This window comes from Oryzias melastigma, linkage group LG14 (assembly GCF_002922805.2).
Source record: "Oryzias melastigma strain HK-1 linkage group LG14, ASM292280v2, whole genome shotgun sequence".
NCBI lineage: Eukaryota > Metazoa > Chordata > Actinopteri > Beloniformes > Adrianichthyidae > Oryzias > Oryzias melastigma.
This window is the reverse complement of record NC_050525.1, coordinates 13,210,198-13,229,006: the sequence shown is the minus strand read 5'-3', so window position 1 is coordinate 13,229,006 and position 18,809 is coordinate 13,210,198. Positions and strand designations below refer to the sequence as shown.

General features: G+C 37.1%; 1 protein-coding gene across 1 annotated transcript in view; it reads right to left on the bottom strand.

The window, feature by feature from the left end:
* The window catches only part of lrch2 (leucine-rich repeats and calponin homology (CH) domain containing 2), a 43,586-nt gene that overhangs the window by 22,091 nt on the left and 2,686 nt on the right, over nucleotides 1-18,809 (bottom strand). Inside the window, exons 2-10 of the mRNA XM_024265841.2 lie at nucleotides 8,715-8,859; nucleotides 8,431-8,557; nucleotides 8,244-8,349; nucleotides 3,757-3,893; nucleotides 3,456-3,589; nucleotides 3,192-3,279; nucleotides 1,737-1,833; nucleotides 1,514-1,611; nucleotides 1,324-1,391 (exon numbers count right to left, since the gene is read on the bottom strand). Of these exons, the coding sequence (XP_024121609.1) occupies nucleotides 1,324-1,391; nucleotides 1,514-1,611; nucleotides 1,737-1,833; nucleotides 3,192-3,279; nucleotides 3,456-3,589; nucleotides 3,757-3,893; nucleotides 8,244-8,349; nucleotides 8,431-8,557; nucleotides 8,715-8,859 (1,000 nt within the window). The remainder of the gene's footprint in view (nucleotides 1-1,323; nucleotides 1,392-1,513; nucleotides 1,612-1,736; nucleotides 1,834-3,191; nucleotides 3,280-3,455; nucleotides 3,590-3,756; nucleotides 3,894-8,243; nucleotides 8,350-8,430; nucleotides 8,558-8,714; nucleotides 8,860-18,809) is intronic.

The following is an 18,809-nucleotide window of genomic DNA, read 5'->3' as shown; positions in this document are numbered from 1 at the left end:
GAACGAGTGTAGAGGTTGCCAAGACACTCTTGTTTTTACGCAAACTTCTCCATCAATCAAGGAGGAGTGCAAAGATTAGACATACATAACACCAAACCGAGGACGATGAGGCACGCACTCCTAAGCCCTGGAAACAAGAATTACATGCATGATAGACGTTATATTATGAAGACAATATTTTCTTTTCATCTCAAAGGCATTTTTATTTCCAGCTGCAAAAACAATAAAAAAAAGTTCAAAGAATTCTTCACATTTCCCAGTAACGCCGTGATGAAAAAAAATCCACTAAGTGTCTTTGCATGGTTTTATGAGGATTTAATGTGAAGCAATTTTGACCACAAGTTCAAATATGCAAAAAAGTAAACACTATTTTACATAATTATGGCAATGCATCAAATAAATGTATCCCATAATTTAATGAATTACACCCAACACATCCTGACTTGGTTGGATTTGAGGATTTTCTCTTAACACTGATTTTTTTCTTGAACTTGCAGTAAATATTAGTAGTCTTTATAAATCAATAACAACAGTTTTTTTTAAGCTAGTTTAAGGCACAGTTCTCCCGCTAAATTGTTAGGTCTCCTGTTCACCTGTCTGTGCCAATAAAACCTGCAGTCATCTGCTCATTTGCGACAAATAAATTTATGGTTTTTTTTTTTCTTTTTTTTGCCATCCTGTGCATTATCTGCTGTGATAGTTGATGGTTGTTTTTTGTTACAGTAAAACAACTGTGTCTCAATCCAAATGGTATTTTCCAATATTGGTGTGATCAGTAGATTTTAATTGAAAATGATTTTATAATGGTATATAGACAGATCGAACTGTTTGATTCATAGGAATTTAAATTAAGTCTATGAATTGTTAGTTTAGTCACACAAAAAAACTAAACTCAAGCATAATGTCTTTCTTCATGAAATACAACAAACTTTTATATTATGTCACGTTCTTGCGTTTTTTTAACTGTGAAAAGTTTTTGTAAATATTTTGCAAGTATTTCATCCTAAAAAATGAGTAAAGGAAGTTTTAATTTTGGAAGGGATGTCATTCTATTTACCAAAAATGTCAAGAGTGTTTTAGAAACAAGCATCCCTCAAGAGGAGGACATACATAAGCCTGAATCTAAATAAAGGAAGATAATCATTAATTGTTACTTTAAACAAAACAGAACAGCAGCTGCACTGCATTCCTCTTACGTTTACTCCACACCGCTTCCTGAAACGGACAATTTTCCCACATAGTTTCCCCCGCCCAGAAAAACAACGGAATGATCCGAAATGTGAGACCATCAAGCTTCAGATGGGCCTTTTTCTGAGGACTCACCCTGACTCTTCCTTCCAGTTGTCTTTATCTTTATAATGCTGAGACATGTTAAGAACTTTTTCCAGCTCCTAGAACACAACCGCACATAAAGAAGTAATCAGTCGTGTTTTTGACCATTTCAGCACAGATCATCTTCATACTTTCCTAAATGAGACGGTCCGGCACAGACACACAAATAGAATGATAATACCTTTATACAAGCCACATGGCTGCTCTGCTGCCCGTCGCACTCTGACAGAGCAGGATCCTCATCGGGGTTGGGCTCTATAAAGTCATAGAGATCCTGATCTGATAGAGGGAGGAAGCACCCGCGTTCATCACATAGCTGTCACATTTTAGGCACTTCTGTCAAGGTGCCCGTGGCTCTGTTTATTGCTTTTCAAAGGGAATGAGTGAAACTTATTGTCTGTAACCTTTGCAAGAGTCCATTTTGGAGAGAAGGGATAAGGCATCAGCGCGAGCTGTCTCTGAAACCTGTGAGTGGAGGCTGACAGTGTCATCGTCTGAAGGCTGCAGGGGAAACAAAGAATGAAAAAGACTTTACCGTGATGCCACAACTCTTTAAAGCTGCAGTCAGGTGCAGTTGTAATATTGGTATTTGAAACTCAGACCACAGCACGCTCCTCTGCTCATAAATGCATCAATTTTACAAGCTCAGTGGGTTTTTGCATCTGTGGTGTAAATATGAGTGAAACAATAGCAAAAAATGTAAAGTTTTTCTAAAAAAAAAACTCTGTGCTCCACTTGAGGACTATTAAAGCAGACGGGCCTCAAACTGTGCAGACTGTCATTTTAAAAGTCAATGTGACACTCACTCATCTTTGCTTTTGTTTTTCTTGGTAGTAATTTTATGTTTCATAGTTACAGCTTAAGGCGACATGTATTCTTGCATGGCTAGTTTGCAGACACCTCAACTCTGAGATCTGTTCGGATTTTTGGCAACTTTATCGGAAAAACAAGCACCCCTGTGTTTTTTTAACCACACCCCTCTGCTTTGATTCCATGCCCACTATTCATCTGTTTGTCAGATGTCATTTTCAACTGAAAAAAAAAAACAATAACATGATTCAATCACTTTTATTTTATTTTCATTATATCTTTATGAAGGTTTCTTTTTTTGTGTTAATCTATCAGTTTCTCTATCGTTTGGCACAGACAGCTGCTGCGGGCGCCAGCTTTTTCCGGAATTATGTTAGTCAGAATTTAACCGTCTCTTTATAGCTAATTTCCAGGTTACCTTATCAATTTCCGCTTTTAATTAACTTGATCAGTTTTTTTTATGTTTTTGTGTTTGTTTGTGTAAACCACAAAAAGCAGGGGCGGAGCTACAGGGGAATGAGGGGGGGCACTGCCCCCAGCAAAATGCTTCGCCTCCCTTGTTTAGACGATTAAGAAATCATTTTTACCAGCTTCTTCAAGCATTAGAAATAGAAACTCAGCGTAAAGAACTGCTGCTTTAAAATACACATTTTGGTTTCTATCAGTCGTGATGGCCTTCTAATCTGATGGTGAATGAATTATATTTCTGCTTTAAGCATTTCTAATACTGTCTCGTTCATCCAAAAAAAACAACATTTTGAATCTGGAGTAAACTGGATACGCTGAGGTTGAAGTGAACCTGAGTGTGTCTAAGAAGGTTAGTGTGACCAAATGCTGTTGTCTCAGCAGGACCTATCAGATCACAAGTTTCTTTAAAGGAAACATAATCTGCACATAATCTTTTATGGTGAGTGCAACGTCTGCAAACTTTTGTAAAGAACGTCCAGTCTGCTAAATCCAGCTGCTCATCTGATCTAACACATCAATCTGGTGTGACTATATTAACAAACCGTGTCTGTATCTTTAGAGTTGTGTGTCTGAACTCTGACCTCTGTGGTAGAGAGCCTCTTGTCGCCATTGTCACTGCCGATTCCAGAGTCCGGGCCGGGATTTTTATTGGGATAAAAATCTTCCATGCTGGAATCACGCAAGAGAAGTTCTGAATGACATTATGAAAAGGCGTCATGCAGACACTGGATGTATTGAATTACAGTTTCAACTTCAGAGGAATAAAAACATGAATTTGTTTTTTTGATAGAGCAGAAGTGTTTGAATAAATACTGTTCAGCAGCCATGACTCAAACTGTCCTCACCTGTCTGTCAGAGAGGGCTGTGGGAGACAACGCTTTCCAAGACTTGGGAGGTCCAGAGTGTCTGGCTTCTTTTCCATCCTGCAGGCTTGGATGTTTAGATACTTGAATATGTGAACTTTTCCCTTTAGGCAAATCTGAAGCATAGAAACACAGACACAGGCTGAGCTCTTGCAACCGCCATAGAACAAAGTTCACCTTAACGTCCACTAGATGGCACCAGAGTTGTTTCTGTGTTCCTTACAGAAGCCATGAAAAAGATGTTTTTGAAGCATAAACACAATCATATAGTGAATCCACATACCTGTGCTGGTGGAGACTGCATAGGGTTGTTGTCTAGAACGATGGTCTGGAGCTGACTGAGCTTCCTGTAAGCTGGAGGAATCTCTGTGATCTTATTGCAGGAGAAGTCCAGTCTGATGAGGGGCAGGTCGGCCAACTCTGAGGAAGATAAAGATAGATTCTTTGAGAGCTTGCAATCTGTAAAGTGCACCAGTAGTAATGAAATCTGCATGATTGGATCAAAGTATCCCGCTAGAATTGGGATGGGTGAGCTGCGGCCTGTTAAACTTTTCAATTTGGCCTGCCAAACTGAAATAAATTATATTTAAACAGAAAATAAAATCTCGCACTTAAAAGCAAAATTTCTAAACATTAATCTTAATTATTGTTTTACTTTCCCTGTATTTCAGGTGTCCTCCCATAGAGGGTATAATATAGTAACATTGACCTCTGTCTAGAGAGTTATTCTGCATTTTTTTTTTCTAAAGATTTGTTGTTTTTCTGTTTGTAATTTCTGAGATGGACATGAATTTTTCCGATTATTCACACTGTACATGAATGCACCATTTCTGGAAGTGTGTTTTCTCTGAGGAACATCATCACATTGGAGCAGGTGGTAATACAATGAAAAAAAATCACAACTTTGAAATCAAAACTCCAAAATATTCATTTTTAAAGTGTATTAATTTTTAATTAAAATTAGCACATCTTCGTCCAAATTCGAGATGCATCTGCTCCTCATGAGGCCCTTCTGTAAATTTCAGAACTCTTTGTGGCCCACAAATCAAAAGCTTTGCCCGCCCCTGCACTAGAAAAACACACAATATCACCAAGTATTTTGGTGTAGTTTGAATATCTGATTACACTTGACTTAAACTACTTTCAGTGAGACTTATCTAAACTAAATCTTAAATATCCTGTTGAGTCATATGATCTTGAAAACATCTAAACTGTTTAAAATTGTTAATTTCAAGCAATTTCTATAGTAAAACAAGTTTTTTTAATTTTCATTTGTGAATAATAAGTGGTTTTCTTTCAAGAAACAGACTTTCTTAAGCTAAAAAGTTTTTTTTGTCTCATAATTTACTTGTATTTTTAGGAAAAAATATTCTCTAGAACTTAAAGATAGTTGGACTGTTGTAATACCTAAAACAGGATATATTTTGGAGGGAAGTGTATACTAAAAAAGAAATACATGTTTATTTTAAGACATATTTTCAATTACCAGAACAAAATACCTAAATCCAAGTGTTTTCAGACCTTAAATTAGTCTAAAATGGAAATTTATTTGAAAACATCTCAGTGAGAAATTTTGGTAATTAAATTGAGAGATTTTTTTCACTTTTACCAAGAGAAAAACATTCCAGTGTGTGAATATAATTTATAACCACTTCAGTCAAATCCAGGACCAGAGGCGTGACACAGAGAAGCTGATTATTAGTCACCTTAAAATGACAAAATAACCGCGTGCACACACGCAGTAACGCATCTCCGCCCAATCAACCTACAACAAGAATATTTGGGTATTTCTGTGGAAGAATGTGGAGGCACGTGGATACACCAGCTGGGTGTCAAACCAAACTTCACCACTAGGAGGCTCCAGATCTAACCTCAGCAACATCTGCATCACCTTCAACATCAAACTAAACAGGTGTCAAAGACCAATGACTTGTATCAGAAAAGAATGAGATCAAATTCCTTTCCTGAAATTTTATAGGTAAGAACCCACAAAACAAACTAACTTAAAGAGATTTAGCAGATGTTCTCTTTTAAAAACATTCTCATATTTTGACAAAATTATACCACTTTAAATTTCAAGTATGGTCCTCCTACTGAGCAACAGTCACAGCAATTCACTTCAAATATGCTCATCCTGGAAGGAAAAATTAGAAACCGCAGTGACTCATTTTCTGGCATTCTTCAGAGGATGATTGTAAAGGATAGCTGTGAGCAGGAAGGATCTCCCATCGAGATCAGAGTTACAGCACTGCTGAAGAGTCCTCTGACTGAAGACACTGTTGTTGAGTTGCTGTGAAGAGAATGATGAATGCTTTCCATAATGGTTTCCTCTTTCTAAGCATCGCTCTTTGAGAAATCACCTCTAGAGGCTCCGGAGCAGAATAGAGAAGCTTCATTATCGGTTTGTTAAAGTCATTTGTTCAAGTGCTATTGAGCAGAAAAAATGGTATCTCCCCCCTTCTTGTATTGATATTTATCAGAAATCTATTTTAAGTATTAGAAGACTGGAATATTTTAGATAAAATTGACCAACTTTGGTTAGAAAAAAAAATGGATGAGCTAAAAACCTACTAAAGTTGTGCTTTTGAATCGGATAAGTTCTCAGTCTTTCAGGTTCAGAGAAGTCACAGATGTGATGAGGGGTTAGTCCATGTAATACCTCTGAGTTCCTCTCTGTCAGACTAAACCTGCTGCTTTCCATTCACATCATACCACATTATCCCTCATCTTCTGCCATATCCATCACATTAAGCTTCATCGACTTGTTCAATAGTTTAACAGTAAAAATCTGCCTGGAGACTGGCAGACTGCTGGATCCCTTCCATGGCAGGAAAATACCAAACAGTCAGCACTCAACATCAAGCATTAGATGGAGAGTTGTAAATTACTAGACGTTAAGTCCTCTGAGCAAAGCACATTATAAAAGTTTAAAATATCTCAGTTTTTTAATGTAATTTGTTGTTAAATTTGAGTTCATAAGTTTAGTTTTTATTTACGTTTTACAAGTGAACTAATTTTATGAATTTGTATTCTTAGTACTGTATTTCAAAATCTACTATTCATTGTAACAAAGCAGAGTTTTTTTTGGTATTATTTTGCACAAGACGTGTCACTCAGGACTCTTTTTCCAACATAATCTCACTCCTAAAACTTCATATTTCAATCGTATTTCAACCTTTAATTACTTAAATTACTGAACCAAATGTTTTGTAATGCTTTATTCAATGGTCCAGTCCTGTTTCTCACAAAGCCAACTACTGTCTGTTCTGTTGATGTAGACTAAAATGTGTTTATTTTAACCTGTTTTGATAAAGAAGCAATATTTATTGTCCTCTTTCTGTGCCACACAGGCTTTATTTTTAAGTAGATGGCCTATTTTTAATTCATTTAGACTAAACTAAAGTGAATAAAACTGTGGGTTGCATCTCCAACAGTGCTTTAATCACTTTACCAAAACTCAACAATATTATTGGTAGTAATCACAGAGTTCCTGAAAGTTTCTTCAAGATACATTTGAGACTTTTTAGGGCATTTTAATGGACATGCATGTCAAAAGTGAAGACAGATTTTTCAACTTATTTTCCATTTTATTCATTTCCATTTTGTGATCAAAACTGTAATTGTTGCTTGTAGCTTATGTTGTGATGCTTTAGCGCACTTCTTTTTTTTTTTCTTTAAACCGGTGGTCAGCATTCAGCGCATTGGTGTATAATGATTTGTTCTGCTGCATTTTGTTTCCATTATTTAATTAAAATAATCATGTTTGAAAATGTAATTTTCGACAAGAAATGTGAAACAAAGAAGTTTCAATCAGCACAAAAATTAAGGCTCAGATATAAAAATTCAAGAATTTTTTTAGGGCTTTTTAAGATATTTTTTACAAACATAAATTCAAGACTTTTATGACTCTTTAAGACCACGCGGGAACCCTGAATCATTTTTTCACCATATCCTCTCATTGAATTGTGAAATAGCCTGAAAGTGCTTTTAGAACGTCGTTTTATATTTTATTATTGCGGAGCAACCTAAAGATAAAAAAGGAGTTATGTCAAAGATTAACATTATAAGATCCTGTTCCTTCCTCACACAGCCCACTATGATCAAATAAGCTCTTTGGCAAAGACAATTTGTCAAATTCTTCATGAGAGAACCCTCCTTCACCTCTCTGCTGCTCATTCCACAAATATCTGTTCCTGATAGACGTTCCATCCTGCAAAAGGTCAACAGACAGGCTTTCCCATGATATCAAATTTACTGCCAACAAAAGTTGTTACTACAGAATAATAATCCACCAAACACTTCATTGTGTTTGACCATTCAAGCGTCACAGCGTTCCTCAAATAGGAAGTCTTATATTCTATTGAGTTGAGCCAATGTCTTTTGTTATTTAAAAGGAAATTAAATAGGATTGTTTTTTAAACATACTAGTAGACTAGTGACTTCTAATTTTAAATGCGCATTTTTAAATTATATTCTTGAGTTCAAAATTCTATTTAATCCATTTAAGTACTGAGTACAATTTTCACCTGCATTTCCGTTTTTTTGTGCGATGCACTATTAATTTTTTATTGTATTTTATAGCTGACAATCAAATTGTCTTGTTAAATCACAACTCATGTAATGTTTTATTTTTACAGACAGGAAGTAAAGTCAACACGACCTAATTGCTCTACTTTGGCGGTTTTGGCAGTGTTAGGATCGGCGTGCCTGCCAAAAGTGTCACCTCTAGTGTATGATTATGCTTTAGTGAAAAGTGATTGATGGACTGACCCTCAGGCAGCATGTGAAGACAATTCTTCCTGATGTTCAGCTCTCGTAAGGCTTGCAGCCTCCCCACCTGAGCGGGCAGGACCTGGATCTCATTGCAGCTCACATCCTACGAGGGGAGACATCATGTATGAAATGGGTAAATATGCCACAAAAGGTGGGTGCACGGGGATGCAACCCCCATCCTCACCAGCTCCATCAGCTCTTTCGCCTTGCCGATCTCCTCAGGGACGGAGACCAGCTTGTTGTTGCTCACGAGCAAAACTTTCAGCGGGAGGTTGAAGAGGTATTTGGGCAGCACTGACAGAAGATTTCGACTGTGGAGAAAGATGAAAGACTGACCTACTTTTACGAGTGCAAAGAGAGGCGAGAAAACAGGAAACGTCTCTTTCATGTGAGCTAGTGCAGTGAAAAAAAAACAGGAACAGGGAGCTCTGAAAGAAAACTGAAAGCATGTTGCCTGCAAAGCCTCACCTGATGTCAAGGTAGGTCAGCATCTGGAGATTGATGATAGCCTCCGGGATGCATTTGATGCAGTTGTGGTAGAGGTTGAGAGACTCGAGGGGGGCGAACAGACACAGCTCCGGGGGAATCTCTGTGAGACGGTTCTTGGACAAATCTGTGAGAATTATTAACAGAAAAGAAAGGCAGAAATGAAAGAGAGTGTGGGCATTGAGTTTGTTTTAGGTATCACATGGTTGACAGACCAATCAATACATGCATGACAAAGCAGTGGATAACATTTCTCCTCATCAAACAAAGCTCTGAAATTTCACCTCAGCTCTTAACATGTTGTAAAATCCTTTAATGTATCTGCATAAATACAGTTTGTCCTTTGGGATGTATATTTTATCAGACACAACAACTGATTTTACTCTAAAAACTTTTTTTCTTTAACCTTTTGTTATCAAAGAAAACTCCCGGTATTAAAAGAGGGAAGCTTTATAGACGTAAACACAATCTGATTTCAAGGTTATCTACATTTGCTTTTCTTATCAGACTTAATCTAAAAGCTTCAATGCACCTACAAGTAGTGCTTGGTCTATTGAATTTAAGATAACAAGAAAAACTGTGCAGCTCTTCTTAGTATTTTGACAGTTTTTACATTGTTAAATCAATAATAGAAAGCTACCGTCTCTGCTGAGCTGCCAAAATGTGCTGCAGAATGATTAAAAAATGAGTTACAAGGCAGGTTTTATTGAGCAGAAGTTTCCTCTGGAAGGAAGAGGGCTTAATCCCTGTGAACACTCATTTTTATGTACTGCTGTGTTTTACAGCTTGACAGGTCCCGTATTAGTTACCGCTAGCCTTTAATAAAGTTTAATGCATCTCATAAGATTTGAGAATTATTTGATATAGGCCAACAAAATAACACTTGATTAAAAAAAAGAAAAAAAAAAGAAAAGAAAGAGTATGTTTTATTTTTTTATTTATGTCTCTGATTTAATCAGGAATTCAAATTAACAAACTTAGGAACTCTAAGGTGCAAACGAAAGCAGATAGAGGATATAGTGGGTTAAGAAAATGGTTGGAAGGATTATCAACATCTGAGAGGTTGTGACATTACATGACTAGAAAAAGGCAAATATAAGTCAAATATTTACATTTAATATTCCAATGCTTGATCAAAGTATGGTTCTGTATAGGGCTACACAATATTAGAAACACTTGTGATGTGTGATATTAGTGATCAAGATTGCAATGACAATATGACTTGCGATACATGACCAAAACAACTTTAACATCATTTCCACTTCACTGCATCAGTTTTATTTAACCCTAGAGCACTATCGACTGGTGATTTATACCCGAGAAAAAGTATTTTACAAGACTCTTAATTTTGAATTTTTGAGTTTCATGGGCCCCTGGGTAAAGTCTCACATGTCCCAGGAATGGGGGGACCAAGTCTCCAGTGTATCATTATTTTATTTTTGGGAATGTTTTTGTTCTCAAATTCTTAATAACATGTTTTTAGAATCTTCCTATGCTTATATTTTCAATTTTCTTACATAAACCACAGCTAAAAATAAAAGAAAGCTACTCTAATTATCATTCTGTTCTCATGTTTTGATCTACTTTTTTTGACAAATTACCCATTATATTAAATAAAATTAAAATAACCAGCAAAAGTGATGGAGTACTTTTTATAGCAAAAAACAGACATTAAATCAAACTCCAAATGACCCACGTCGAAATAGGAGCCGAGTATCAAGCTAAAGAGGCCCATCTGATTGGTCAAAGGTGAAAAGGGCTATATTTAATTTGTTAAACACCATAAAACTGTTTTTGCATGTGTGAACAGGCAACCATTTATCACAATTTAAACCGTTTATTTTCAATATAGCTGATATCGCAATGTATTGTGCAAGCCTAGCTCTTAATTCTGATGTAGTCTGTGATATTTTATTGAAAGTTCTTGACATTTCTTCTGTCTAAACTTTTTCTATCCTTCCTCCAAGTGTTTTAGTTCAGTTAAAAAAAATGCATTCAACTATTTAAATAAAAGGGTAGAGCTGGTGCTGAACCTGTGTGACACACTTAGGACAGGTTTGTTACTGCATACAGAAACTATGGTCAGTGTCTGAGCCAGAAAAGCAGTAGAATATGCAGCAGAGGCCTAGATCTAACTTATAAAGCCCCCCACCAGACATCTTTAGTTAATTGTGAAGCATTTTACATACTAAAAAATTGTTTTAAAAAAAAGGAAATAAAACCTGTGAAAAGGCTTGAATTTGTTTTCCCTCAACGCACAAAGCTGCACGCTTTGAATGATGCAACAGAACATTCCTGCATCCCTAAGTAGCTCATGAAAGCAAGAACGTCTGAAGCTCAAAGAAGAAAGACGTCCAATTAGAAGCCTTGAAATTGAATTGCTGCCGCAGCGCCAACTGTGAGCTTCTCTCTGCCTGTTGCAGCCATTTTTCATCAAGATCAATGACCTGGCCTTCTATGCAGTACCCTTAAAGAGTAACCACAGCTTTTACATTTATCTTTTACCCCCCCAAAATCTCATTTTCACTCCAAATCGTCCTCCAAATTTGAACCCAGAACATCTTAATCTGACTGTCATCTGACTATTTGACAACGCTCTGATTCGATCTAAGGATTACTTTGCTCCAGAGCCAACATCAGTCAGAGATGTTTTTATTCAGCAGAAATAAAATGAGCAAAACCTTTCTCACAATCAATAAAGGTGAGTGCAGCTTCAGCCTCCGATAATGAAATATTTACTCCCACACAGACAACAAAGTGAAAAGGCAGATATTAGTTTCTATCAGATGTCATGGCTAAAATTATTCATGAAAGGACATTTCTTCTTATTTCTAAGAGCTCAATCTACAAAGGTGAAAACATATTTTGACTCAAACTTAAACTTTATAAGAGGAAATTAAGACAAAAACTGGATTCGGTTTAAAGATTTCTTCAAAACATTCATAATAATTCAACTAAAGGACTCTATAATGTTCTCAATATTGTAAATAATATAACAAAATATTAAATCAAAAGTTGCAAATTACCATTTTTAGTTTGATTAATAATTTACAAGTTGAATAATTTGTGCTCTTTATTATTTCAACTAGGTACGTTTTATCTATATAGCACTTTTTTACAGACAGATATCACGATGTGCTACACAAGTAAAAAAAAAAAAATTTCAGAAGGGAAAAACATAAAAGATGAGAACATGTGCCGCTTAAAACAATCATCTTAATCCCAAATTAAAATAGTTTCATCTAAAATGTTTTATAGTTGGCTTTTAAACTGTTTTATTTGTTGTTTTACAGTTTGATTTGTCCTTTATTAGTTCATTATTTGTCCATTAATCATCATTAATGTTGGTTTAACATTGATTATATATTGATTATACGGAAACCACTTTGGTTTCTCTGCTTTTTGGAAAGAAAAATACCATTTGATTGATTAAAAAACATGAATAGTTAAGTGAATGGGAAGATCGTGCAATTACCACAACTATATTCAATTTTTTTCATCATTACAATTTATTTTACTTTTAAAATCTAGTCATAATAACATCATTTAATGTCCATTTTATTGGAAAACTTATTTTTGATTAACATATATTTTTTTGTCAATCACTGCAAGTGGGAGGGACCCACTGCCCATTAGCTAAACCTTTGGCATCATTTCTTAAGACAATTTTTTGTTTAAAGTGTAACTACTTAGAATGTGCAAGGTCAGAGGTCATTGAGATTGGCAAACATCTCACAGCTTTACAAACTTTGGATGAACTGCAGACAGTTTGTGAACAGATACTAACAGATCTTCAACAATAAAGTAATACTGATTTTTTTTTTAACTGTAAGACTTTTATTTATTTATTTATTTTAATTTGGAGGTAAGAAAGAACCCAATTAAAAAATTGAAAATAAACATGTAAAATGTAAAACATTTTTGAGACTATGTAGTGTTTTATCAACAATGGTCATCTTACAATAAAGGCAACTTTTAAAGCAAAAGATTAATTAAGTTTAAGAAACATTTTGAAAGTTAGTGCAACTTTCTTGAAGTGTTTAGATAAGTGAAAGTTGTGTTTATTCTGTTATTCCCAAATATTTATAAAACTAATTTTGTTTAATTAAATGCAAAAAGTTGTTTCATAATTTATTATTTTGTATGTTTCAGATGGAGAAAGACATTTTCTGCAGCCTGTCACCACTTAGGCTGATATATCAAATATCCAGGACGTTTAGATAAACTGTAATGTGATTACACACACTCTGTTTCCTTGATCATTGGGAACTAAAGCCTAGCATAAGCTACATTTCTACAAACAAAGCATAATCCCACATGGGGACCCATGAGACGGAGCTTTCCACTGTATTCACCTTCAAACTATTATTGATTCAGTCTGGAATCGTGTGCGTGGGCATTTATGCGTGAACAATCCTGTTCTCTGAATTATGTCCAGCTGACAAGATAATTAGAGATCTCTTGAGGGACTGCATGGCCTGAGATAAACATGAGGCTTTCATGACACCTCACAGAGGAGGCCCCTTCCTCTTTGTTTGAACAGCAAATACCTCTGCTTCTGAAAAGTTATTACACGTGGCTAATGCTCTTTATCAAACAGTTGCCACATGGACAGCCACTCTCTGACCTTCAGAATAAATTTTGAATTCTCTTTATAATAATGGATGAATGACTTCTATTAAGATTAGCAGAAATGTGTCTTCTGTTTTTAAATGGAGAGCAAACAGGAAGTGGATTGACAGGCCTTCGCTCTGCAGCCTCAACTGTCAGCGCCTCATAAGCAGAAGTGAGAAGCAGACGCTCAGACAGCCAGTGGCACAAAGGGGAAAGCTTGTCAGGAGGTTAAAGGGAAACAGAAATGACGGAAGGACAAAGACCAAAGCTGAAGTCGCGGGGTCTGCACGCTCTCCATTACGGATGCCGCTCCCTCAGGCTGGGATCCTGATGATGGAGCCCAGCTGCAGACGGACGGACACTTCCATCCATCCACCACAACGGGGGATTTAGTCTGAAGTTGTGATGGTTAATGATAGAGAGAGGAAGAAGGGGGAGGTTGGGAGGGGGGGTCCTCCATCTCTCCTCCTCCTCAAAGTGAGCACCATCTGCAGCAGGTCTTTAATCCACCTGCTGGTTGGCAGAAGCTCCCGCAGGACAAGGCGGGCGAGCAGCCCATCAATGCTCCAGTACACTGCGCTCGAACACTAAAGCAGCAATCTATTCATTTAAGTGCAGATGATGCCCGGGCTTCTTGTGACACAGCAGGATCTGATGTGATAGCAGCATCCTGAGCACAGATGGAATCACTATAAACTGCAAAATTTCAATTAAAAAGGATTTCTGAATTGCAAGGATTGCAGGAAAACTGTAAATTTGTTTGAGTCCAGCTGGTAGATTTTAGCCAAATTCGTAAAGGATTTTTTTTTCTTTTCCTGTATTTTCAAATAAAACTTTGAAATAAATCAAGATTTCTGCTGATTGGAAAACCGTCAGGGAAGTTTGGTCTGTTAACCGGCTGAGTAACAGGAGGCCGTCTGAGGTTGCTCATTATCGCTGTATCAATAGATTGAAACAGAAGCTTCACTTCCCCTAACAGACACTCCCTTTCTGTCAGGATCAAATCCACCCACGAGTTTTCTAAAAGTATGCTACGGTGCATCTTATTCACTTCTTCCTGCTCTTTTTTTTTTTTTGCTTTTTTAAAACAAAATAACACAAGAACTAAGATTACTTTTTTCCTTTAGTCCACACAAAAGCTGGCTGAATGAAGTGAAATCCCCCAATGTCGGTTCTAAAATGAAAAAGCAGAAGTAAACTTGACACCTCATCAGCACGGACACGCAGGGTCACTTCAGCAAAACTAAAGGAACGAGTTTCAAGTGTCTGTTTATGAGTTAATGTTTCTCTACTCATGCTGGAAATAACTGGTTCAGCCTCCTGCTTAACCAAGCAGGCGCTGTTATTAGGACCAGTTGTGCTTTTATCATTAAAGCTGTGTGTGGTCTGTGGATGGTAGCTTTTTAAAACTATCGTTCATATGATAGAATCAAGTAAAAGGACACATTTGATGGATTTTTTTGGCCTTTTATAGACTACAACAAACAAAGAAGGATTGCTAAATAATTTTCTGATAAAGAAAATCATTCATTAAAGTTGTTTCAAAACTTTCTGTAAGAATGAGTAAACCTCTATTAAACCAGAAAGACTAAGAAATTAAAATTTCAATCATTGTGGCGTTTTTTGCTACAGATTTTTAATTCTATTTCCCAATAAAGAAATAAAATATAATTACTTTAGCTTGGAAATGAGTTGCATTACCTTTACAATCCCTATGAATGTATTGACATATGAATAGACAGTAAAAATTCTAATAATTTCCTTAAAATTATAAAAGAAATCAAATTCCTTTTTTTTTTTTGTCATTGTTAAAATTCCCAGAAGCAAATTTTATTTCCATATTTAAAAGTCTGTTTATGCACATGCTGGTAAAAAAAAAGAATTTTACTATGTAAAAAATAAAAAATGTCAATTTAATTTTTAAAAAATAATATATTTATTTTATTTTGTAAGTGGAAAATGTGTAATTAATGGTAAGTTCTTCTGCTTCCCTGCAGCACCAGCTATTTGGGACTAGTTAGCTAAACTAACTAACAAGGAGAAGCAACTTGAATTGGAAAAACCCTAAACTGCAATAAAAGAATAAAAAATGCAAAACAAAAATCTTTGTTTAAAATGTTCACACTCTTAAGAAATGTAATTACTTAAATTATTTAAAGGCTTTCTTGGAACAATGCCATAAGAGGTAAAATCTCAAATATTTCAAAATCCTGATTCCAAATCTCGAAATGGTTTTGCCTCTTTACAGCATAAACTCACTACGTTTGTGTTTTGGTGGCCGACCTTTGACAGCGTCTTGGAATGAATGAACCTTCTTAAAGTAATGGCCCCTCACAGTGTTTACACTGGTTGATTATTAAGTCCAATAACTCGATGTTTGTCCTTGTGGGGAGGCAGTTTTCTAAGAGATAAACTTCTGAGGAATGTCACCAAGTGAGGTTGGCTTTAGTTTAAGGAGCAGAAAACAGTACAGAAGATCAACATGTCATCATTTGTGTTTTATTTTAAAAGTTGCTTATACTACTATAGCTTTCTTCTGTTATTTTTATTTTTGTCATACAGTGTTATTTGAAGGCAAAATATTGCACAAAACTCAACAAACGTGGGGTAAGATGACCTAAAATCCCAGTTTCCATGTGATTTATGTTCTTAAATATTGAGTAGAACCTGGTTTACCTCTAAAAAAAAATCAATATTAGCTGTTCCACACGCTATCATACTGCAAGACGAAACATCTCGTATAATCTAATGCATGTAGACCTCCATGTGAAGTTAATGGGAGGTAAGGGCATGCTGGGATATGAACCTGGACATCTGTTCTGGTTAGTGAGCTGCTGATCTACCATAGTGCACAAGGTCAGAGCAGAATCACACGTTCTCATGAGGAAAGAAACAGACTAAAGACAAACTGTCAGATTTACAATGTAAATAAACACTGTCATGTTAGTTGGCCTCTGTGCTGCTGTCAGCCACTGCTTCTTTTTCCCCAAATTTCCATTGTCAGCTGTATCGGTACGGCCTATGTTAATAATCTTAACTCCAGACGGAAAAAAATGAAAGAAAATTTGCAAACAATTGTTATCAAAAGAGTAAAATAAACCATAATGAGCTCATTCTATCATTTAATAGAATGTAATGCTGCTGGTTTGACCAAACCACAAGCAACAGTTTCCGTTCACAGCTGAGATTGTGAGCGTTAAAACAGATGGAGTTGGCGTTGATTTGTCAAAGTGTGAGTTCCCTCCAGCACACGCTCCACACTCCTCCTTTAATTAATCTTTTGAAATGTAGACGGGAACAGAAAAGAGGAGGAGAAAAACTGAAGCTTTCACAATGACTGGTTAAAGCAGCATGATAAAGCAAGACTGTAACATAACATTTTCTGAAGATTTGTCAAAGAAACTTTTTTGGTTATTTCATTTGATAAAAATTTAGTTTTTTTTTCCCAAGAACCTACAAGAATATTTAAGTGGTGTACACAGTAGATTTTACAAAAATGTATTTGTATAAAATAAAAATCAACTAAAACGTTGATAAGATTTGTTATTAGCAGGGGCAGAGTTATGGTGAAGGGGTAAGGTGGGCCAGCTGCCCCTCCCACAAAAAAAAGTCCCCCTCCCTAATTTTTGAATCAATATTAGTTTTATTATTATTAGAATTATTTTTTAATCTTCAGTTCAAGTTGTCTCCGCAAATGCTACAGTCACAAATACAACTGCCACTGCATGATGGGAAGGCACCAGCAGAATCTTCAAGATTTCGTGCTGCCACATGATTTTTTTTTTTAATCATTAGAGTAAGTCATTCATTCATTCATTCATCTGTCCGCTTATTCCCTTTCGGGGTCGCAGGGGTGCAGGAGCCTAACCTGGCTGCTGACGGGCGAAGGCGGGGTTCACCCTGGACAGGTCGCCAGTCTGTCACAGGGCCTCAATCACACACATTCACTCATACATCCACACCTAGGGGAAATTTAGAGTCACCAATTAACCTATGAAGCATGTTTTTGGACGGTGGGAGGAAGCCGGAGTCCCCGGTGAAAACCCATGCATGCACGGGAAGAACAGAAAGGTCCCAAATCCCCCAGCCGGGATTCGAACCGGGGCGTTCTCGCTGTGAGGCAAGAGCGCTAACCACTGCGCCACCGTGCAGCCCTTGGAGTAAGTCATGACTGTAATCTTATCTTATCCTACATGATGGCGGCCATCAGGTGTGCAGAATGATCCGCTCTTTATGTACCTGTGGGCTAACAGGTGGCTGGCAGCCAATGGCTCTTGATATGGACGGCCACTATCTAGAGACTTTTACACATCATCCAATCAGAGCTACTATCGGCCGGCGATCCGCCCAGTGGCCGTCCCCTAATGTCATAATGTCGTCATTGCAGGACTGCCACTGCACTTCCACTGCACTGCCACTGCAATGCAACTGCACTACCACTGAACTGCCACTGCACTTCCACTGCACTACCACTAGACTGCAACTGCGCTACCACTGCAGTGCAACTGCACTACCACTGCACTACCACTACACTGCCACTGCACTGCCACTACACTGCCACTGCACTGCCACTACACTGCAACTGCACTACCACTGCACTGCAACTGCACTGCCACTGCACTGCAACTGCACTACCACTACACTGCAACTGCACTACCACTACACTACCACTGCACTACCACTGCACTGCTACTGCACTACCACTGCACTGCCACTACACTGCCACTGCACTTCCACTACACTGCTACTGCACTACCACTACACTGCCAATGCACTACCACTGCACTGCTACAGCACTGTCACCACACATCCTCAAAAGGTGCCTGTTGACCAATGCCAACTTTTTGAGAAAAATTGTCCTGTCGCACCGTAAAATTTTAACTATTGCTTAAAACTTCAGCGGTCAATTTGCTACATGTAAAATACATCTGCTGTCTCCTGATTACAAATGCCACCGCACGGCTACCTGCCAAATTTACTGAAAAACTCGAATTTAGGTCACCACATGTTGGCATTTTTGGATATTTGATCATAGTCTGAAATAACTTCTGCTTTAATGTCAATAACAATAGCAGTAATATATTTTTAAATTCATATTTTTAATCCTTTCATTCGTAGTGGCCATCCATTCTGCGGTTTCATTTGCCACCCCTCCAAAATCTTCTGCACCCCATTTAATATGTTCCAACTCTGCCACTGGTTATCAGCAACATTTAGGAAATGCATATATTTGTGTTTAATCTTAAGTAAATCTGAAAGTGAACCTGATTTGGTCTTCTAAGACTGCCACTACACTGCCACTGCACTACCACTGCAATGCAACTGCACTACCACTGCAATGCAAGTGCACTGCCACTGCACTCTCACTGCACTACCACTACACTGCACTGCACTGTCACTGCACTGCCACCCGCTGCCACTGCACTGCAACTGCACTGCCACTGCACTTCAACTGCACTACCA